The sequence below is a fragment of the Sphaeramia orbicularis genome, chromosome 20, assembly GCF_902148855.1.
Source record: "Sphaeramia orbicularis chromosome 20, fSphaOr1.1, whole genome shotgun sequence".
NCBI lineage: Eukaryota > Metazoa > Chordata > Actinopteri > Kurtiformes > Apogonidae > Sphaeramia > Sphaeramia orbicularis.
Window position 1 is genome coordinate 1,898,121 of NC_043976.1, and position 19,039 is coordinate 1,917,159.

The following is a 19,039-nucleotide window of genomic DNA, read 5'->3' on the forward strand; positions in this document are numbered from 1 at the left end:
ACGCCAATCAGAGGTCACTAAAATTAATACTGAGTCGGTGTGCACATATGCCAAAAGTCTGTCGGACTCCATAGTTTTCTCTGGTCCCCGACCTAATCTGACCTGTGATGACATGTTTAGTCACATGTCTTCACTCCATCACTGGCTGTCCAGGTGGTGTCCTGCAAATGACATACAGTTTGTGGACAACTGGAGGACATTTTGGGGAAAACCCGGTCTTATTAGAAGAGACGGCATACATCTGATTTGGAATGGAGCTGCTCTCCTTAGTGAAAACCTGTCCAGGTTTATTACCGACCCAAAACCCTGACCCAGAGTTGAGACCGGGATGCAGAGTGTCAGTCTGAAACACTTCTCTGTGCTCCTGAGCAGATCCCCACTGTAAACCCTACAGAGACTGGGTCTGTCCCAGAACCCCACTGTAAACCCTACAGAGACTGGGTCTGTCCCAGAACCCCACTGTAAACCCTACAGAGACTGGGTCTGTCCCAGAACCCCACTGTAAACCCTACAGAGACTGGGTCTGTCCCAGAACCCCACTGTAACCCTCTACAGACTGGGTCTGTCCCAGAACCCCACTGTAAACCCTACAGAGACTGGGTCTGTCCCAGATCCCCACTGTAACCCTCTACAGACTGGGTCTGTCCCAGAACCCCACTGTAAACCCTACAGAGACTGGGTCTGTCCCAGAACCCCACTGTAACCCTCTACAGACTGGGTCTGTCCCAGAACCCCACTGTAAACCCTACAGAGACTGGGTCTGTCCCAGATCCCCACTGTAACCCTCTACAGACTGGGTCTGTCCCAGAACCCCACTGTAAACCCTACAGAGACTGGGTCTGTCCCAGAACCCCACTGTAAACCCTACAGAGACTGGGTCTGTCCCAGAACCCCACTGTAAACCCTACAGAGACTGGGTCTGTCCCAGAACCCCACTGTAAACCCTACAGAGACTGGGTCTGTCCCAGATCCCCACTGTAAACCCTACAGAGACTGGGTCTGTCCCAGATCCCCACTGTAACCCTCTACAGACTGGGTCTGTCCCAGATCCCCACTGTAACCCTCTACAGACTGGGTCTGTCCCAGAACCCCACTGTAAACCCTACAGAGACTGGGTCTGTCCCAGAACCCCACTGTAAACCCTACAGAGACTGGGTCTGTCCCAGAACCCCACTGTAAACCCTACAGAGACTGGGTCTGTCCCAGATCCCCACTGTAACCCTCTACAGACTGGGTCTGTCCCAGAACCCCACTGTAACCCTCTACAGACTGGGTCTGTCCCAGATCCCCACTGTAACCCTCTACAGACTGGGTCTGTCCCAGATCCCCACTGTAACCCTCTACAGACTGGGTCTGTCCCAGACCCCCACTGTAACCCTCTACAGACTGGGTCTGTCCCACATACCCACTGTAACCCTCTACAGACTGGGTCTGTCCCAGATCCCCACTGTAACCCTCTAGAGACTGGGTCTGTCCCAGATCCCCACTGTAACCCTCTACAGACTGGGTCTGTCCCAGATCCCCACTGTAACCCTCTACAGACTGGGTCTGTCCCAGACCCCCACTGTAACCCTCTACAGACTGGGTCTGTCCCAGATCCTCACTGTAACCCTCTACAGACTGGGTCTGTCCCACATACCCACTGTAACCCTCTACAGACTGGGTCTGTCCCAGATCCTCACTGTAACCCTCTACAGACTGGGTCTGTCCCACATACCCACTGTAAGCCTCTACAGACTGGGTCTGTCCCACATACCCACTGTAACCCTCTACAGACTGGGTCTGTCCCACATACCCACTGTAACCCTCTACAGACTGGGTCTGTCCCACATACCCACTGTAACCCTCTACAGACTGGGTCTGTCCCAGATCCTCACTGTAACCCTCTACAGACTGGGTCTGTCCCACATACCCACTGTAACCCTCTACAGACTGGGTCTGTCCCAGATCCTCACTGTAACCCTCTACAGACTGGGTCTGTCCCACATACCCACTGTAACCCTCTACAGACTGGGTCTGTCCCAGATCCTCACTGTAACCCTCTACAGACTGGGTCTGTCCCACATACCCACTGTAACCCTCTACAGACTGGGTCTGTCCCACATACCCACTGTAACCCTCTACAGACTGGGTCTGTCCCAGATCCTCACTGTAACCCTCTACAGACTGGGTCTGTCCCACATACCCACTGTAACCCTCTACAGACTGGGTCTGTCCCACATACCCACTGTAACCCTCTACAGACTGGGTCTGTCCCAGATCCTCACTGTAACCCTCTACAGACTGGGTCTGTCCCACATACCCACTGTAACCCTCTACAGACTGGGTCTGTCCCACATACCCACTGTAACCCTCTACAGACTGGGTCTGTCCCAGATCCTCACTGTAACCCTCTACAGACTGGGTCTGTCCCACATACCCACTGTAACCCTCTACAGACTGGGTCTGTCCCACATACCCACTGTAACCCTCTACAGACTGGGTCTGTCCCACATACCCACTGTAACCCTCTACAGACTGGGTCTGTCCCACATACCCACTGTAACCCTCTACAGACTGGGTCTGTCCCAGATCCCCACTGTAACCCTCTACAGACTGGGTCTGTCCCAGACCCCCACTGTAACCCTCTACAGACTGGGTCTGTCCCACATACCCACTGTAACCCTCTACAGACTGGGTCTGTCCCAGATCCCCACTGTAACCCTCTACAGACTGGGTCTGTCCCAGATCCCCACTGTAACCCTCTACAGACTGGGTCTGTCCCAGACCCCCACTGTAACCCTCTACAGACTGGGTCTGTCCCAGATCCCCACTGTAACCCTCTACAGACTGGGTCTGTCCCAGATCCTCACTGTAACCCTCTACAGACTGGGTCTGTCCCACATACCCACTGTAACCCTCTACAGACTGGGTCTGTCCCAGATCCTCACTGTAACCCTCTACAGACTGGGTCTGTCCCACATACCCACTGTAAGCCTCTACAGACTGGGTCTGTCCCACATACCCACTGTAACCCTCTACAGACTGGGTCTGTCCCACATACCCACTGTAACCCTCTACAGACTGGGTCTGTCCCAGATCCTCACTGTAACCCTCTACAGACTGGGTCTGTCCCACATACCCACTGTAACCCTCTACAGACTGGGTCTGTCCCACATACCCACTGTAACCCTCTACAGACTGGGTCTGTCCCAGATCCTCACTGTAACCCTCTACAGACTGGGTCTGTCCCACATACCCACTGTAACCCTCTACAGACTGGGTCTGGCCCCTGAACCTGTAAAGTTCAAGTACATAGAAAAACAGCTGCACAGCATAATCTAATACAAACCAACACTAATACTACTACAGTTCCTAAGCAGAAGAAAGTCAAATGTGGTCTCCTTAATATTAGATCTTTATCTTCCAAAGCTTTATTAATTCATGATATTATATTAGCTCATCATAGATTTATTCTGTCTGATGGAAACCTGGCGTTGTGAGGAGGAGTATGTGTCCTTAAATGAAGCTCCTCCCCCTACTCACCGTAATAATCAGATTCCTCGAGGTTCAGGCCGAGGAGGAGGAGTCGCAGCTATTTTTAATTCATGTCTACAAATAAATCCCAAACCTAAGCCTAACTTTAACTCATTTGAAAGTCTTAGTCTGAGCCTATCCAACCCAATCCACAAACCACTCCAGCCTATACTGTTTACTATAGTGGATCATCCTCCTGGTCCATCCCATAATAGTTCCTCTCCAGTCTAGTCCTTAAAACAGATAAAGTCCTTGTTGTTGGAGATTTCAATGTTCATGTGGACGACGATAGCGACAGAGTCATTAATGCATTTATGTCGTTATTAGACTCATTAGGCTTTAGTCGTTGTGTTCATAAACCCCCTCACCGCTTTAATCACAGCCTTGACTTAGTCCTGACTTAAAGTGTGGAACTGTTAGACTTAGTAGTCCTTCCACTAAATGCTCTCCTCTCTGCCCACTGCTTCATAACCTTTGAATGGATGTTCCTCAGTGACTCCCTCCCTGCCAAAAATATTTATCCTACACATTTATCAGACCATGCTGTATCTAAATTTAAGGAGGAAATCCCAGCAGCTCTCAATCTAAACCTGCATCTGAATTACACAGCAGATTCTTCCCCCAATTCAATCTTCATCCATCTCAAATTGATGAGTTTGTTGATAATACAGCAGACTCTCTGCGAAAAATATTAGATGTAATCTCTCCAGTAAAAAATCAGATTATAAAACAAGGGAAGCGTGCTCCCTGGTTCAGTTCTTATACTCGCCAATTAAAGCAGAATACCCAAAAACTGGAGAGAAAGTGGAGTTCCACTAAATGAACAGAACACTGTTCAGCCTGGAGGGACAGTGGAAATAAAAACAGGAAGGACGTGCATTCTGCTGGAGCAGAGCATTATTCAGCATCAACAGAGGAAAACTAGAGCAAGCACAGGTCTGTGTTCAGGACTGGACCAGACTGACCCAGAACCATAACCACAGGTCTGTGTTCAGGACCGGACCAGACTGACCCAGAACCATAACCACAGGTCTGTGTTCAGGACCGGACCAGACTGACCCAGAACCATAACCACAGGTCTGTGTTCAGGACCGGACCAGACTGACCCAGAACCATAACCACAGGTCTGTGTTCAGGACCGGACCAGACTGACCCAGAACCATAACCACAGGTCTGTGTTCAGGACCGGACCAGACTGACCCAGAACCATAACCACAGGTCTGTGTTCAGGACCGGACCAGACTGACCCAGAACCACAACCACAGGTCTGTGTTCAGGACCGGACCAGACTGACCCAGAACCATAACCACAGGTCTGTGTTCAGGACTGGACCAGACTGACCCAGAACCATAACCACAGGTCTGTGTTCAGGACCGGACCAGACTGACCCAGAACCATAACCACAGGTCTGTGTTCAGGACCGGACCAGACTGACCCAGAACCATAACCACAGGTCTGTGTTCAGGACTGGATCCAGACTGACCCAGAACCACAACCACAGGTCTGTGTTCAGGACCGGACCAGACTGACCCAGAACCATAACCACAGGTCTGTGTTCAGGACTGGACCAGACTGACCCAGAACCATAACCACAGGTCTGTGTTCAGGACTGGATCCAGACTGACCCAGAACCACAGTGCATATGGGCCTAGGACTCCTGCTACCCTCCATAGCAACGATTTGATGAACTTCTTCAATAATCAGATCTTGCTCATCAGATCAAATTAATGGCCTTTTATCCTCTACAAATTCTAGTCCACCCTTAAGTCCTTCAGACCCAGAAACCACAGAGTTGACCTTTGACCCCTCTGGTTTTATGGATTGCTTTTGTCCCGTACAGATCAGTCAGCTGACTTCGATGGTCTCTTCATCTAAATGGTTTACCTGTCTCTGAGACCCAGTTCCAACAAAGCTCATCAAAGATGCTTTACCTTTACTTAGCTCCACCTCCTTTACTTAGCTCCACCTCCTTGATATGATGAACCTGTCATTATCGACAGGCTCTGTACCATGGTCCTTTAAAGTAGCTGTAATCAAACCTCTTCTTAAAAAACCTAGCCTGGACCCTGCAGTTTTAGCTAACTACAGACCCAGATCCAACCTTCCATTCATATCTAAGGTTCTGGAGAAAATAGTGTCCAATCGGTTCTGTGATTTCCTTCAAGCCAACAGTTTATTTGAGAACTTCCAGTCAGGTTTTAGGGAACATCATAGTACAGAAACGGCACTGGTCAAAGTTACCAATGACCTTCTCACTGCTTCAGATAAGGCTCTGGTTTCTAGACTGGTTTTATTAGACCTTAGTGTTGACCATCACATCCTTCTGCAATGTTTTGAACAATCAATTGGTATCAAAGGATCGGCAATAATGCGGTTCAAATCCGATCTAACAGATCATTCTCACTTTGTTAACATTAATAATGAATCCTCTCAGTGCACCACAGTTAGTTATGGAGTACCTCAAGGCTCGGTTCTTGGACCAATACTGTTTATCATATGGGGTGTTTCAAGAATACTTGCAATTTTGGAAAAACTCCTTGTACCCATGGTGAATCTCATAAATGTACAGTAATAGACATGTTCTGAACTGTTGACCTGGTGTGTTGGACATTGTCTACATGTGCACACCTGAAAATTCGGTCAGTAATCCCTACATTTCCCTCTTCAACTCCATTTGTGTCCCGTACATAACCCATTTTTGCCAGTTTTGTGTCAACCAAAGGGTAATCACAATTTTCAACCCTGTGCCCTGTTGAAAAAGCCAAACGATTGCTTACATATTGAATGATTTTGAATACTCTATGATACTGCCTCAGTGACAGAACAGTTTAGGTCTACATTTGATGGATCTTAACTTCATGACAGTAGTTTTTCAAAAACCTGTTTTCGTAACCGCTGCTCAGGTTTTTTGACCCTCTAAACCTTTTGTCCCACAGATGATAAGAAATAGAGGCTTTTATGGGTTTTTATGTCAGTTTCATTCAATACTCATCTGTTATCGAGAATAACTAGTTCAGCCATCAAGGAACCAACTTGTTTGTGATTGGTGTGCCTCTGTTCAGGACCTTCTCACCTGTCCCGTACATAACCAAATTTTTCACTTAATTTCAAAGTGATATCTTGAAATAAAAACAGAGGCAAGGCCAAAAAATATATCAGTTACAGTCCTTTACCACAGAGGAAGGTAAAGAACCACATGTGAAACTTGTCATCTTAGAACTAGGCCAGTAGTAAGTGTTGAAATACTGCACGTCAGGAATGTCCCGTACAGAAGCAGTTCAGTGTGGAACATGCCTTTTCCATCCAAGCAGGGTTTGAGATGGACTTCATAGTTTATGCCAAATACTCTTCCTACTGATGAAGATTGACCCAAATATCACCGTAAAGAAGGAATTTAGGAAGCCCATGCTGGAAATACCTTTCTGCACATCTCCAAAATCTGACAGTGCAAGAAACATGCCTAAACTGGCCATGTCCCATACATAACCACGCTTCAAATGTTCATATCTTTTGAATACTAGAGCAACTATATTTCACTGGAAGAATGTGTTTAGTAACTGCTTTAATCTTCACAAGAAGAAATCATAACACAAAGAATAATTCAGTGATCCTTATCCATCTTTAAAAAGATGGAACTTTTTGCCAGTGTGAGTTATGTACGGGACACCTTCATATATTTAGGCTAATCTTGACATTCTGATTTGCTGATTTGAACTGATGGCCTTGATAGGCATCTCATGACCCATCTCATTAGTGTAGACCCAATTTTACCCAGGATGTGTGGAATATAAGTGATGTTTTAAGCTTCATATCCATGGTACCTGAAAAGTGGATTTTTTTTGCTGGGAATTTCGCATCATGCAAAAAAAACCTTTTTTTCACTTCTTTTTTTCTCTGACTAGAAGATGTGCTCATGTTCTAATGGTGGTTGAGGTTGCGAAGTATGAGAGGAAGGGTTATGTACGGGACAGCATGAGAGACAATGGTCAATGAAGTATTTTACTTCACCTTTTATCAGACTTAAGTTAGTCTTCAGTCCACATCAGCTTTGAGGCCTCAGAAACACTTCAGTTACTTTGGTTTAGCTACATTTCAGGTATTTGGAAGTTTGTTCTTTAGTTATTGTTGACACTTTGTCCTGTTTTTCTGTTTCATACAAATGATACAACCCCCTTTCCACCATGCAATAGCAAATGACATTTACAAAGCATGGTTTAATCATGTTTTACCCATTTCAGGAAGTAACAAGTTCAAAATGATGATCATGGAGGCAAAACAAACAAGTGTCTCGTCCATAACCCCTACTGTCCACTCTGAATTTTTGAACATTCTCAGCCTTGATGGAAGACCAGTGATTCATGCCCTTAGTTTTACAGTGTTCCATGTCTACTCATTGTAAAGGAGCTGTTTGGTGGCATTACCTGGTGATTTGGGGAAATGAGGACAAATGGAACCGTATCCTGAAAATCCTATTGGACGTTAAGAATGCACCAGGTTCAAAATCGGACACTAAAATCCATTCAGATTGATTTAAAGTACCTCAGCTCACTTATGCTTGGGCAAACCTGTCAACTGGAGCCCATTTTCTTGATGAGAATTACATTTTTATCATCATTCACCTTATTTTTGTTGTGTGTCCCCGTACATAACCACAGTGTTGTCATGGTTTTCTAATTGCTGTTATTTCATAATAAAGCATAGTATTTGAAAACAGTTTTCAGTTTTTTCTTCCTTAGGTTCCTCTCTTAGGGATCAGCTGAGTTTTGAGCAATTTCACCATGGTAAAAATTTTGGCCCTCTGGTTGACAAAAGCTGCGAGTATTCTTGAAACACCCCATATACATGCTTCCTTTAGGTAACTTAATAAGAAAACATGCCATCAACTTTCATTGCTACACTGATGATACCCAATTATATTTATCCATTAAACCTGATGAAGCCAATCAGCTAGCCAAACTACAGGAGTGCATTAAAGAGATTAAAGACTGGATGAACAACAACTGTCTGCTGTTAAACTCAAACTAAACTGGAGTCATTGTGTTTGGACCTAAAATTGTTAGGGATGCAGTGTCCAGCGAAGTAGTCACCGTGGATGGTGTTACCATGGAGACCAAAACCGATGTGTGGAATCTAGGCGTTATTTTCAATCAGGATCTATCGTTAAACTCTCACATAAAACAGATTTCTAGAACTGCTTTCTTACATCTGCACAATATTACTAAAGTTAGATAGATTTTAACACAGAACGATGCAGAAAAATTAGTCCATGCTTTTATTCCATCCAGGCTAGATTATTGTAACTCACTTCTCTCAGGCTGTCCCAAAAAGTCCTTACAGACCCTTCAGCTAATCCAAAATGCTGCTGCCTGTGTACTGACTAGAACCAGTATCAGACCATATTTCTCCTGTGTTGGCTTCTCTGCACTGGCTCCTGTAAAAGCTAGGGTAGACTTTAGATCCTCCTCCTCACTTCCAAAGCCCTTCATGTCCAGACACCTACTGATCTGAAAGAGCTTTGAGTTCCAGACAATCCATCTACAGCACTACGCTGTCCACATGCAGGTGCACTGGTGGTCCCTAGAATCTCCAAAAGTAGGATGGGGGCCAGAGCCTTCAGCTATCAAGCTCCACGATTGTGGGAACACCTCCTGCCTCGGTCCAGGAGGAGACACCCTCTGTCTGTTTAAGAGGAGGTTCAAAACCTTGCTTTAGATGAATCTGATAGTTAGTTCAGCTCAGGCTGATCTGAGTTCTGCTGCTACAGGCTTAGACTGACAGACACTCATCTGGATACACTGAGCTCCTCTCTCCTCCTCTATCACCTCTTCTCTGCTCCTCCTCCTATCTGACCTCCTCTCTGCTCCTCTTTCTCCCTGACCTTTTCTCTCCTAATTCTCTCTTTTATTTGCGCCCCAGTGAATACATGTTACTGACTCTCCTTTTTCCCTGGAGTCTCTGTGCTTTATCGCCTCACAGGTTTTCCCTGGATCATCACAGTTTCTTCCTGGATCATCACAGGTTCTCCGTGGATCATCACAGGTTTTCCCTGGATCATAACAGGTTTTCCCTGGATCCTCTCTGGACCTGCTGCTGTGCTCCTGCCTCTCTCCTCCTCCACTGTCATCCCTCTCTTCTCCATATAGTTCTGATAGTGTTTATTCTATAGTTCCATAGATGTTCTAGTTCAGTTTTCTGTGCATCAGTTTCATCCATGTCTCCCCCTACCTCCCCCCTTCTCCCCCAGTCTCTCTCTATCTCTATCGCTCTCTTTTCTCCTCCTTTCCTCTCTCTCTTTAACCCTCTCTCTCCTCCTGTCACTCGTCCATCCTCCTCAGTCTGGTTCTGCTCCAGGTTTCTGCTGTTAAAGGTCCTTTTTCCTTCCTCTGTCTCCACTCACTAGTGTTTACTCCTGGAGGAGTCAGTTGGTTTCTGTAAATTTGCTTACAGTCTGGTTTGGACCAACTCTATATGGAAAGTGTCATGAGAGAACTATTGCTATGATTTGGCGCTATAGAAATAAAATTTGATTGGATTGGATTTCACTGTTAGAGCTGGTGTACTGACCCCAGACCAGCCTTTAACAGAGGAGAAGGACAGGATGAATGCAATCACTGTGGCTGCTACCGTCACACACATCACTGCAACGTGAACCTGGAGAAAGGAAAGGAAAGGGTTAGTGTTACGGTTAGCAGTATTTTTACATTATTACAGCTGATTTTTGAGGCTGATTTTTTTAAAGCACATGGACCATAAAAGTTGGAAGACTCAGATAATTAAGATTTTTATGCAGCAATATGAATTAAATTATTAATACACGTACACATAGTACTGTTTTAACATTTATCGAACTTGAAGAGCTGCCCACACAGGTGCCTGATCAAATATCTGATAACATTTTACTACTGATCAAATATCGGCTTTCAAAAAAAAAAAAAATTAAGGCTGATGGCTGATACTGATACAAATGCATCTATCGGCAGGCTGATACATCGGTCTACCTCTAGATAAGAGCACACTCAGCTTTTTCAGTCAACATTTCCAGCATGTTTCGGTGTGTTGTTTTAAAAGTCTTACCACAAACCAGATGTCCTTCCCCCACAGACTCCGCCCCTTGGCCACTCCCTTCAGATACCTGGCTACGATCATTCCCACTGAGCCTGTGCTCATCCAGGCGATCAGCATCAGTGCTCCTGAAAGACAGGAACAAATGACAAGTTTTCACATCGCAGTTATGAACAAGGACGATCTTCCATGGGTTTGACTGGTGAATCAATGTTGTAGAAGATGACTGTGTTTCCACGGTAACTACGGAGCCTCTGAACGTCCAACGTTTGGGTGTTTAAGGGTTAAAGGTGGACGTTTGGGTCTGTAAGGGTTAAAGGTGGACGTTTGGGTCTGTAAGGGTTAAAGGTGGACGTTTGGGTCTTTAAGGGTTAAAGGTGGACGTTTGGGTGTTTAAGGGTTAAAGGTGGACGTTTGGGTCTGTAAGGGTTAAAGGTGGACATTTGGGTCTGTAAGGGTTAAAGGTGGACGTTTGGGTCTTTAAGGGTTAAAGGTGGACGTTTGGGTCTGTAAGGGTTAAAGGTGGACGTTTGGGTCTTTAAGGGTTAAAGGTGGACGTTTGGGTCTGTAAGGGTTAAAGGTGGACGTTTGGGTCTTTAAGGGTTAAAGGTGGACGTTTGGGTCTGTAAGGGTTAAAGGTGGACGTTTGGGTGTTTAAGGGTTAAAGGTGGACGTTTGGGTCTTTAAGGGTTAAAGGTGGACGTTTGGGTGTTTAAGGGTTAAAGGTGGACGTTTGGGTCTGTAAGGGTTAAAGGTGGACGTTTGGGTCTTTAAGGGTTAAAGGTGGACGTTTGGGTCTGTAAGGGTTAAAGGTGGACGTTTGGGTCTGTAAGGGTTAAAGGTGGACGTTTGGGTCTGTAAGGGTTAAAGGTGGACGTTTGGGTCTGTAAGGGTTAAAGGTGGACGTTTGGGTCTGTAAGGGTTAAAGGTGGACGTTTGGGTGTTTAAGGGTTAAAGGTGGACGTTTGGGTCTTTAAGGGTTAAAGGTGGACGTTTGGGTGTTTAAGGGTTAAAGGTGGACGTTTGGGTCTGTAAGGGTTAAAGGTGGACGTTTGGGTCTTTAAGGGTTAAAGGTGGACGTTTGGGTCTGTAAGGGTTAAAGGTGGACGTTTGGGTGTTTAAGGGTTAAAGGTGGACGTTTGGGTCTTTAAGGGTTAAAGGTGGACGTTTGGGTGTTTAAGGGTTAAAGGTGGACGTTTGGGTGTTTAAGGGTTAAAGGTGGACGTTTGGGTGTTTAAGGGTTAAAGGTGGACGTTTGGGTCTGTAAGGGTTAAAGGTGGACGTTTGGGTCTGTAAGGGTTAAAGGTGGACGTTTGGGTGTTTAAGGGTTAAAGGTGGACGTTTGGGTGTTTAAGGGTTAAAGGTGGACGTTTGGGTGTTTAAGGGTTAAAGGTGGACGTTTGGGTCTGTAAGGGTTAAAGGTGGACGTTTGGGTCTTTAAGGGTTAAAGGTGGACGTTTGGGTGTTTAAGGGTTAAAGGTGGACGTTTGGGTGTTTAAGGGTTAAAGGTGGACGTTTGGGTCTGTAAGGGTTAAAGGTGGACGTTTGGGTCTTTAAGGGTTAAAGGTGGACATTTGGGTCTGTAAGGGTTAAAGGTGGACGTTTGGGTCTTTAAGGGTTAAAGGTGGACGTTTGGGTGTTTAAGGGTTAAAGGTGGACGTTTGGGTGTTTAAGGGTTAAAGGTGGACGTTTGGGTCTGTAAGGGTTAAAGGTGGACGTTTGGGTCTGTAAGGGTTAAAGGTGGACGTTTGGGTCTGTAAGGGTTAAAGGTGGACGTTTGGGTCTTTAAGGGTTAAAGGTGGACGTTTGGGTCTGTAAGGGTTAAAGGGGGACGTTTGGGTCTGTAAGGGTTAATATTAAAAATGAATAAATAAATCCCATCACAGAGTTTGAACTGCAAACACTGAAAGTAAAATTGGAGTTCATGAAGCTTTTCTCCAACCTTCACGATGACACTTTGAGGTAAAAACAGCTGGAGGTGGTGGACAGAGGAACTTCTCACCATGTGCTTTGATAATCTGAGGCAGTCCAGCGTTTGTGACCAGCTGAGGTTTAGAGAGGTCCACCTTCTGACTACTGATGAAAGTTCCCCTATGAAACTGGATTTGTCCTGTGGGACGGACAAACAGAACATAAAAGATAATATTAATATAATATGATTTATTTTGTTATTGTTTTTTGTTGTTGTTTCTCTCTTTTTTATGTGTTTAATTGGTCTGTAGGTTTTCTATATAATTAGTTGTTTTTTTGTATTGTGTCTATGTGGTTCCTTATGTCTAAGAACATGTTTATTTAAATGTATTAAAAAAATAAATCAAAATAATAATAACATAAAAGATGACACAGATTCAACACAAACACATAAGTTAACTTCAGAGGTTACATGAGCTCTAGATTCCTACAGATTCCTTTTCAGTTGGAAATGTGCTGATGTGGTTAAAGGTTTGACGCTGCAGGGTTAGAGGTTTGTGTACATGTTTAAACAGGTGTATTCTATTGGCAGTGTCGGCCTGACTCGGCATGGCTTGGCTCACTTTGTCCACTAGTGTGCAGGACTTCCATAGTGACGTTTTCAACTACTGTGACATGGTGTTCATTGTGACTGCAACTACAAGCAACAAACCGATGAAGGATCCAAGTTCAAACTAGGTCATAGTTTCTGAAATTAACCTTTAAATATTCTGACATTAGTCCTCACTGTTTTGGCTGTTAGAAAAGAAACACCTGGACTCAACGGGTCCACAGACCGGGGTCCACAGACCGGGGTCCACAGACCGAGGTCCACAGACCGGGGTCCACAGAGTTTATGTTTAGTTCTATTAGCGTTGGGAAAAAACAGCTCATTGTACAAATGGAAAATGAATGAATATTAGTGTCTTTCATAAACAGCTCCATCATAAAGTAAATAATATTGATGACAGTAGAATGTGTCCGTCACCGTTGGCGCTGGGTCCATGAGCAAACATGATGTAATAGGAAGTGTTGGACGCAGATGTCCTCTGAGTAGAGATGGCATTCATGGAGGTGAAGGAACAGCTGATCAGTCTGTCCTGGACTGACGTAGACACGTTAGAAACATGACCCTGAAGAAAGGGAGGGAGGGAAGGAAGGAAGGAAGGAAGGAAGACAAAAACAGACAGATTTTATTGATCTCAATTTGTGAAACTGCTGAGAATCAAATGCAATATGTTTATTTATTGGATATGAAAGAAAACCAGCACTGAACATCCTATAATAATAATAATAATAATAATAATAATAATAATAATAATAATTATTATTATTATTATTATTATTATTATTATTATTATTATTATTGTTGTTGTTGTTGTTGTTGTTGTTGTTGTTGTTGTTGCTGTTGCTGTTGTTGTTGTTGTTGTTGTTGTTGTTGTTGTTGTTAGCCTGCACATAAATCAGTCCCTGGTATCAGATGGACTGGGTACCAAAGGTAGAGTCTGCGGTGTGGTTCGTCCTGTTGAGAAGGCGTGCTGCAGTTGAACTCCACCCATGTGATCAAGCCCACAGATGTAGATGTCATCATTTCCCTGAAAGTCCAGAATCAGAAGGTGATGGTACAGACGTCAGGACTCCTTCAGATGTTCACACACAAAGGAAGAGAAAGCAGACAGCGGCACTTCTGTTCAGGTCAGTCTGGGCTGGTCCTCTGGTGTCTGCACCTGATACTGGACTGGAATTCAGCACATGGAACCTGGGGGGGGGACTGGTCCGTGAATGGAACTGGTTTGGTTTTTAACTCTTTAGTTTTTCTTTAGTGTTCAGATTAAATCTATTTAAAGCCTTTACACAGTTTTGGTCAAAACCCACAGTTTATGATCGTAGATGAGGACAGAATCAGATTCAGAATACTTTATTAATCCCAGGAGGAAATGACTGGGTGTTACTGTCCATCTGTCTGTCCGTCCGTCTAAGTACATTTAAGTGTGTGTGTGTGTGTGTGTGTGTCTGGGGGGGGTGGGGGGCTTAATATCAAATACCACATTAGCCCTGATTTTCTGATGCAACAAGATGTTCTAAGCCAGGGGTGTCCAAACTTTTTTGGGAACAAATTTAAACAAAAAAACATTTCTGCCTTCCTTTCACATCTGGAGTCAGATAACACAGAACAAACTGTGTGGAGTATCTGAAACGTCCAAGAAGTTGATACAAATCTTAACCCCACATTCATTTTAAACATGACTTATATGAGTAATCAGTACTCATATATTACTCAGTAATGCAAAGTCTGTAAACATTTCAGATGAAAACATATGACTCTTACTCTAGTCTTCCACAAAATCATTCAGAAAGTAATATTTGTGTCACATCTACAAGTACATAACACCAGCAGTTAGAGGCAACTAACCTGGCAACTTGGTAGCCTGCCTTGGTGGTGAGTTCACTGAACTCAGGTTCACATGCAGAGTCACTGTTGTGAGTTTAAAGCAGCTTGAATTTGCTTCACTTTTTCTAAGCGCTCACTCCCTGCTAGCTTGTCATATGCGTTAGCATGTTTTGTCTGCTCGTGTCTCTTTACGTTGAATTCCTTAAACAAGGCAACAGTCTGTTGACAAATTAGGCAAACACAATCACCTCGATTTTCAGTGAAAAAAAATTGTAATTCCCATCTCTCCTGGAAGCGGCGGCCCTCACTGTCAACTTTCGTTTTTTTATTTACAGGCGCCATGGTTAGAAATTAGTGAAAAGGGTTCACGGTAAGGTCACAGAGCCAGATAGAGTTAGAGTGGTGCTGCCACCATGAGGTGAAAGGAGGAACTGCATTTGGAACCTTTTATGATTCATGGACTCGGTTCAACAGTCCAAGTGGGCCATAAATAATACATTATAAAACCCAAGCTGTGGGCCGTAGAAAATCTGACCATGGGCCGTGATTGGCCCCCGGGCCGGACTTTGGACATGCCTGATCTAAGCACTCCTGTGGAATTTTTTTGAAATTTTCATCCAACCCCCCCCCCCCCCCCCCAAATTACTTTAACTCTGAAAATTGCAACTTTCCCAGCTCCTCCACTCTTTTGTCCAGTTCAGTGTCTACATCTGTTCATGATGGGACAGTTTATGATCCTGTCAGTGTCAGACTGTATGGACACAGTACTGTGGACTAGGAACAGTCTGATGTCAAGGTCATGGTGGAGGTCAAAGGTCACCAAAATGACTAGTTTTTTTTCAAAAACTCATACATTCCAACATTTGATCAAATGTGTCCTCAGTTGTGTTCCTCTGGTTTCCTGGTGGGACCCCCCCCCCCCCCCCCCACACACACACACACACACACACACACACACACACACACACCCCTTTGGCCCTTTACAGACACAGTACAGACTACAGATTCAAACATGGACAGAACAGTAGTGTGGAGGAAACACTAGCACACATTTAGAAACACTAGCACACATTTAGAAACACTAGCACACATTTAGAAACACTAGCACACATTTAGAAACACTAGCACACATTTAGGAGGGAAGCACTAACACTTCATTCATTTTCTGAACCTTCTTTATCCTCACTAGGGTCATGGGGGCGGAGCCTATCCCAGCTACTTATGGGTGAAGGCGGGGTTCACCCTGGACATGTGACCAGTTCATCACAGACTGAACATATAGAGACAAACACACTGTCACATTCACACCTATGGGGGATTTAGATGAACCCAGGAACCTATCAGAGCATGAGTTTGGATGGTGGGAGGAGCCAGAGGACCAGAGAGAACCCACACAGACACGAGGAGAACATGCAAACTCCACACAGAAAGGTCCCACCCCCATGGACTAAAGGCTCCACCCCCATGGACTAAAGGCCCCACCCCCATGTCCTGGTGTTGAACTGAACCCAGGTCCTTGTGTCTGTGGCTCCAGGTCTACCCTCTGCCCCCACAGGACAGGTTCATGTAACTGTCAGTGCTGTCAAACTGCCGTCTGTTCTGTTTTCATGTCTGTGCAGAATACAGAGGAAACAGTTGTGTTGAATGGGTCTGATTGAATGTCAGCTGTTTGTGGTCAGTAGATGTGTTCTGAGGAGAGAACCTGAGGCCAACATTTGGAAGAACCCACATGAACAGCTGAGTTCCATCAAATATGCATTTGGACCATTTGGGTGACCTTTGACCTCCAATTGGACCTTGACTCTACACCTTTTATAGTTCAAAGCACTCTGAAGACATGACATGTGTCACAAAACAAACATTTAAGGCCCAGCATGAGCAGACTGACACATTGTACTTTATCAAAAGTGAAGAAGGTCTGAAAGTTAAAAAAAAACAAACAAACACATTCTTAGGGTTGAAAAAGTAATTTTCGGGGTAGGGGGGGTTTGGGTGAAAACTTCAAAAAAATTACACAGGAGTGTTTAGAACATCTTGTTGCATCAGCTAAAGTTGAATCTGAAAATTTTCCTGAAATCAGCCCCCCCCCCCCCAAGTGAATGTAAGATGAGTCTTTTTTATCTGTCAGTATATTATTGAACATGTGGACACACAGGACCACAACACACACTGCAGACCAGGACCAGGACCGAGACAAGGATCAGGACTAGGACAAGGACCAGGACTAGGACTAGGACCAAGACTAGGGTCAGGACTAAGACCAGGACCAGGACTAGGACCAGGACCAGGACCAGGACCAGGACCAGGACCAGGACCAGGACCAGGACCAGGACCAGGACCAGGACCAGGACCAGACTTGTCTAATGTGTATCATCAGATCCATTTTCTGCCCGTTTCTGTTTCTGAAGTTCTTTCCCCTTTCTAACCTTCGCAGTACTTCCGTACACTTCCGTACACTATAAGGAAAGTTTAATGTTGATTATTATAATTAAACTACGCAGAAAAACAGTATCAAAAAACCAGCCTTTGACATATTCACAGCCGTAAACACATATATGATCATAGAACTCTTACCATAATCTGATCGTCTGAGAATCCCACAGACACGTATCCATCAGACGGTCCACATATTTCATAGTGAACGGCTGCGTCGCTGCTCGTTAATACCGTGGCCGACATGAAGTAACAGTTAGTGTCGACGGCAGGGTCGCAGTTCGACGGCTGACTCAGACACACTTTAGAGACCCCACAGGAGCTACTGGAAATGCCCTGGTCAGGTCCAAAAAGAAAACACACACCTTCAACCTGCAGCTCATAGGGTTAAGGTTAAGTCCATTAGAGCGGAGAAACTTAGATTTTCCCTTAACGGCTCCTTAAAGTCATTTAAAAACTTGGACACTTCTCTTAAATTATACTGATCCCCTGACATCTGCGCCTGATTGTAATGACTGAGGCAGCCCCCCCCCCCCTTTTTTTTTTTTCTTCTCATTTTTAAATTCAATTTGATTGTATTTATTTATTTATTTATTTATGAATAGTTATAGTTAACAAGACATTGTGGACAGAAAAAACAACAAAACATAAACAAAGGGAAAATCAAACAAAGAAACAAACCAACAACAACAGAATAATCACAAACAACAACAATGACAACATCATATTACAATGAAAAAGATAATAAACATGAAGAGCAACTAAACAATCTACATCTATTTGGGGGTGACGGAGAAAAGGGGAGGAGGGGAGTATGAATGAAGGACAGAACCACTGGTGTGAAGCCCCAGCAGGTTCGGCTCTGGGTAAAGTTATCTTGATAATAATCCTACAGAACCATCATTGACTCTAAGGCTCCGCCCACAGCAGCTCTAATGCACTATTCACATTTTTGGGTCAAATCGGATTTTTGTGTGTGTTTTCAATCATATTCCAAATTAAATACGACTTTTATCAGTTTTGAGTCTGAACTGAATGTGACCCTGAAGTGACCCACATGCACCAAAGAGGTCCTGAAGTGACCCACATGCACTAAAGAGGTCTTGAAGTGACCCACATGGACTGAAGAGGTTCTGATGGAATATGTGACCACGCAGACACACACTGTGTTTACAGAAGGAAATATGGTTTACTCCGCTCCTCCTCCTGGGACCAACAGCTGGGACGTTTGTCGCATTTCAATGATGTAAAGGTTGGATAAATGTGACCTGGGCGTTCAGACTGAAGTCACACTGGAAAAGATCAGATCTGTATCAGATTTAGGACCACATATGTAAGTGGTCCGGGTCAGATTTAGGACCACACATGAAAGTGGTCCGGATCAGATTTACCTGCAGTTTGAACAGAGCCTAAGGTAGTCTGTGTCTTTATGGTTCCAAACACTCTTAACTTTATCAACAGGCTTAAAGCGAGTCGATGCGGCAGCCCTAACCCTTAACCTTAACCCTTAACCTTAACCTTAACTCTGACCCCTAAAGGTAGAACCTGTTCAGACAGACTAAATATAAACTCTACTTACAACAGGTGCCGGTGGATGTGTAATAGCAGGGGAACTGGCTGTTGGTGGTACGGTGTTGGCTCCACTAGTACTGGGACCAGTACCAGTACTGGGACCAGTACTGGTAC

The 19,039-nt window shown here is 44.7% G+C and overlaps 1 protein-coding gene across 1 annotated transcript in view; it reads right to left on the reverse strand.

Moving 5' to 3' along the window:
• Nucleotides 1–19,039, reverse strand: part of LOC115411686 (putative ferric-chelate reductase 1) — a 37,987-nt gene that overhangs the window by 14,591 nt on the left and 4,357 nt on the right. The window contains exons 5-11 of the mRNA XM_030123897.1: nucleotides 18,960–19,039; nucleotides 17,495–17,689; nucleotides 14,022–14,123; nucleotides 13,517–13,661; nucleotides 12,581–12,688; nucleotides 10,591–10,706; nucleotides 10,081–10,167 (exon numbers count right to left, since the gene is read on the reverse strand). The exon at nucleotides 18,960–19,039 is cut by the window's right edge and continues 74 nt beyond it. Coding sequence (XP_029979757.1) covers nucleotides 10,081–10,167; nucleotides 10,591–10,706; nucleotides 12,581–12,688; nucleotides 13,517–13,661; nucleotides 14,022–14,123; nucleotides 17,495–17,689; nucleotides 18,960–19,039 — 833 coding nt within the window. The remainder of the gene's footprint in view (nucleotides 1–10,080; nucleotides 10,168–10,590; nucleotides 10,707–12,580; nucleotides 12,689–13,516; nucleotides 13,662–14,021; nucleotides 14,124–17,494; nucleotides 17,690–18,959) is intronic.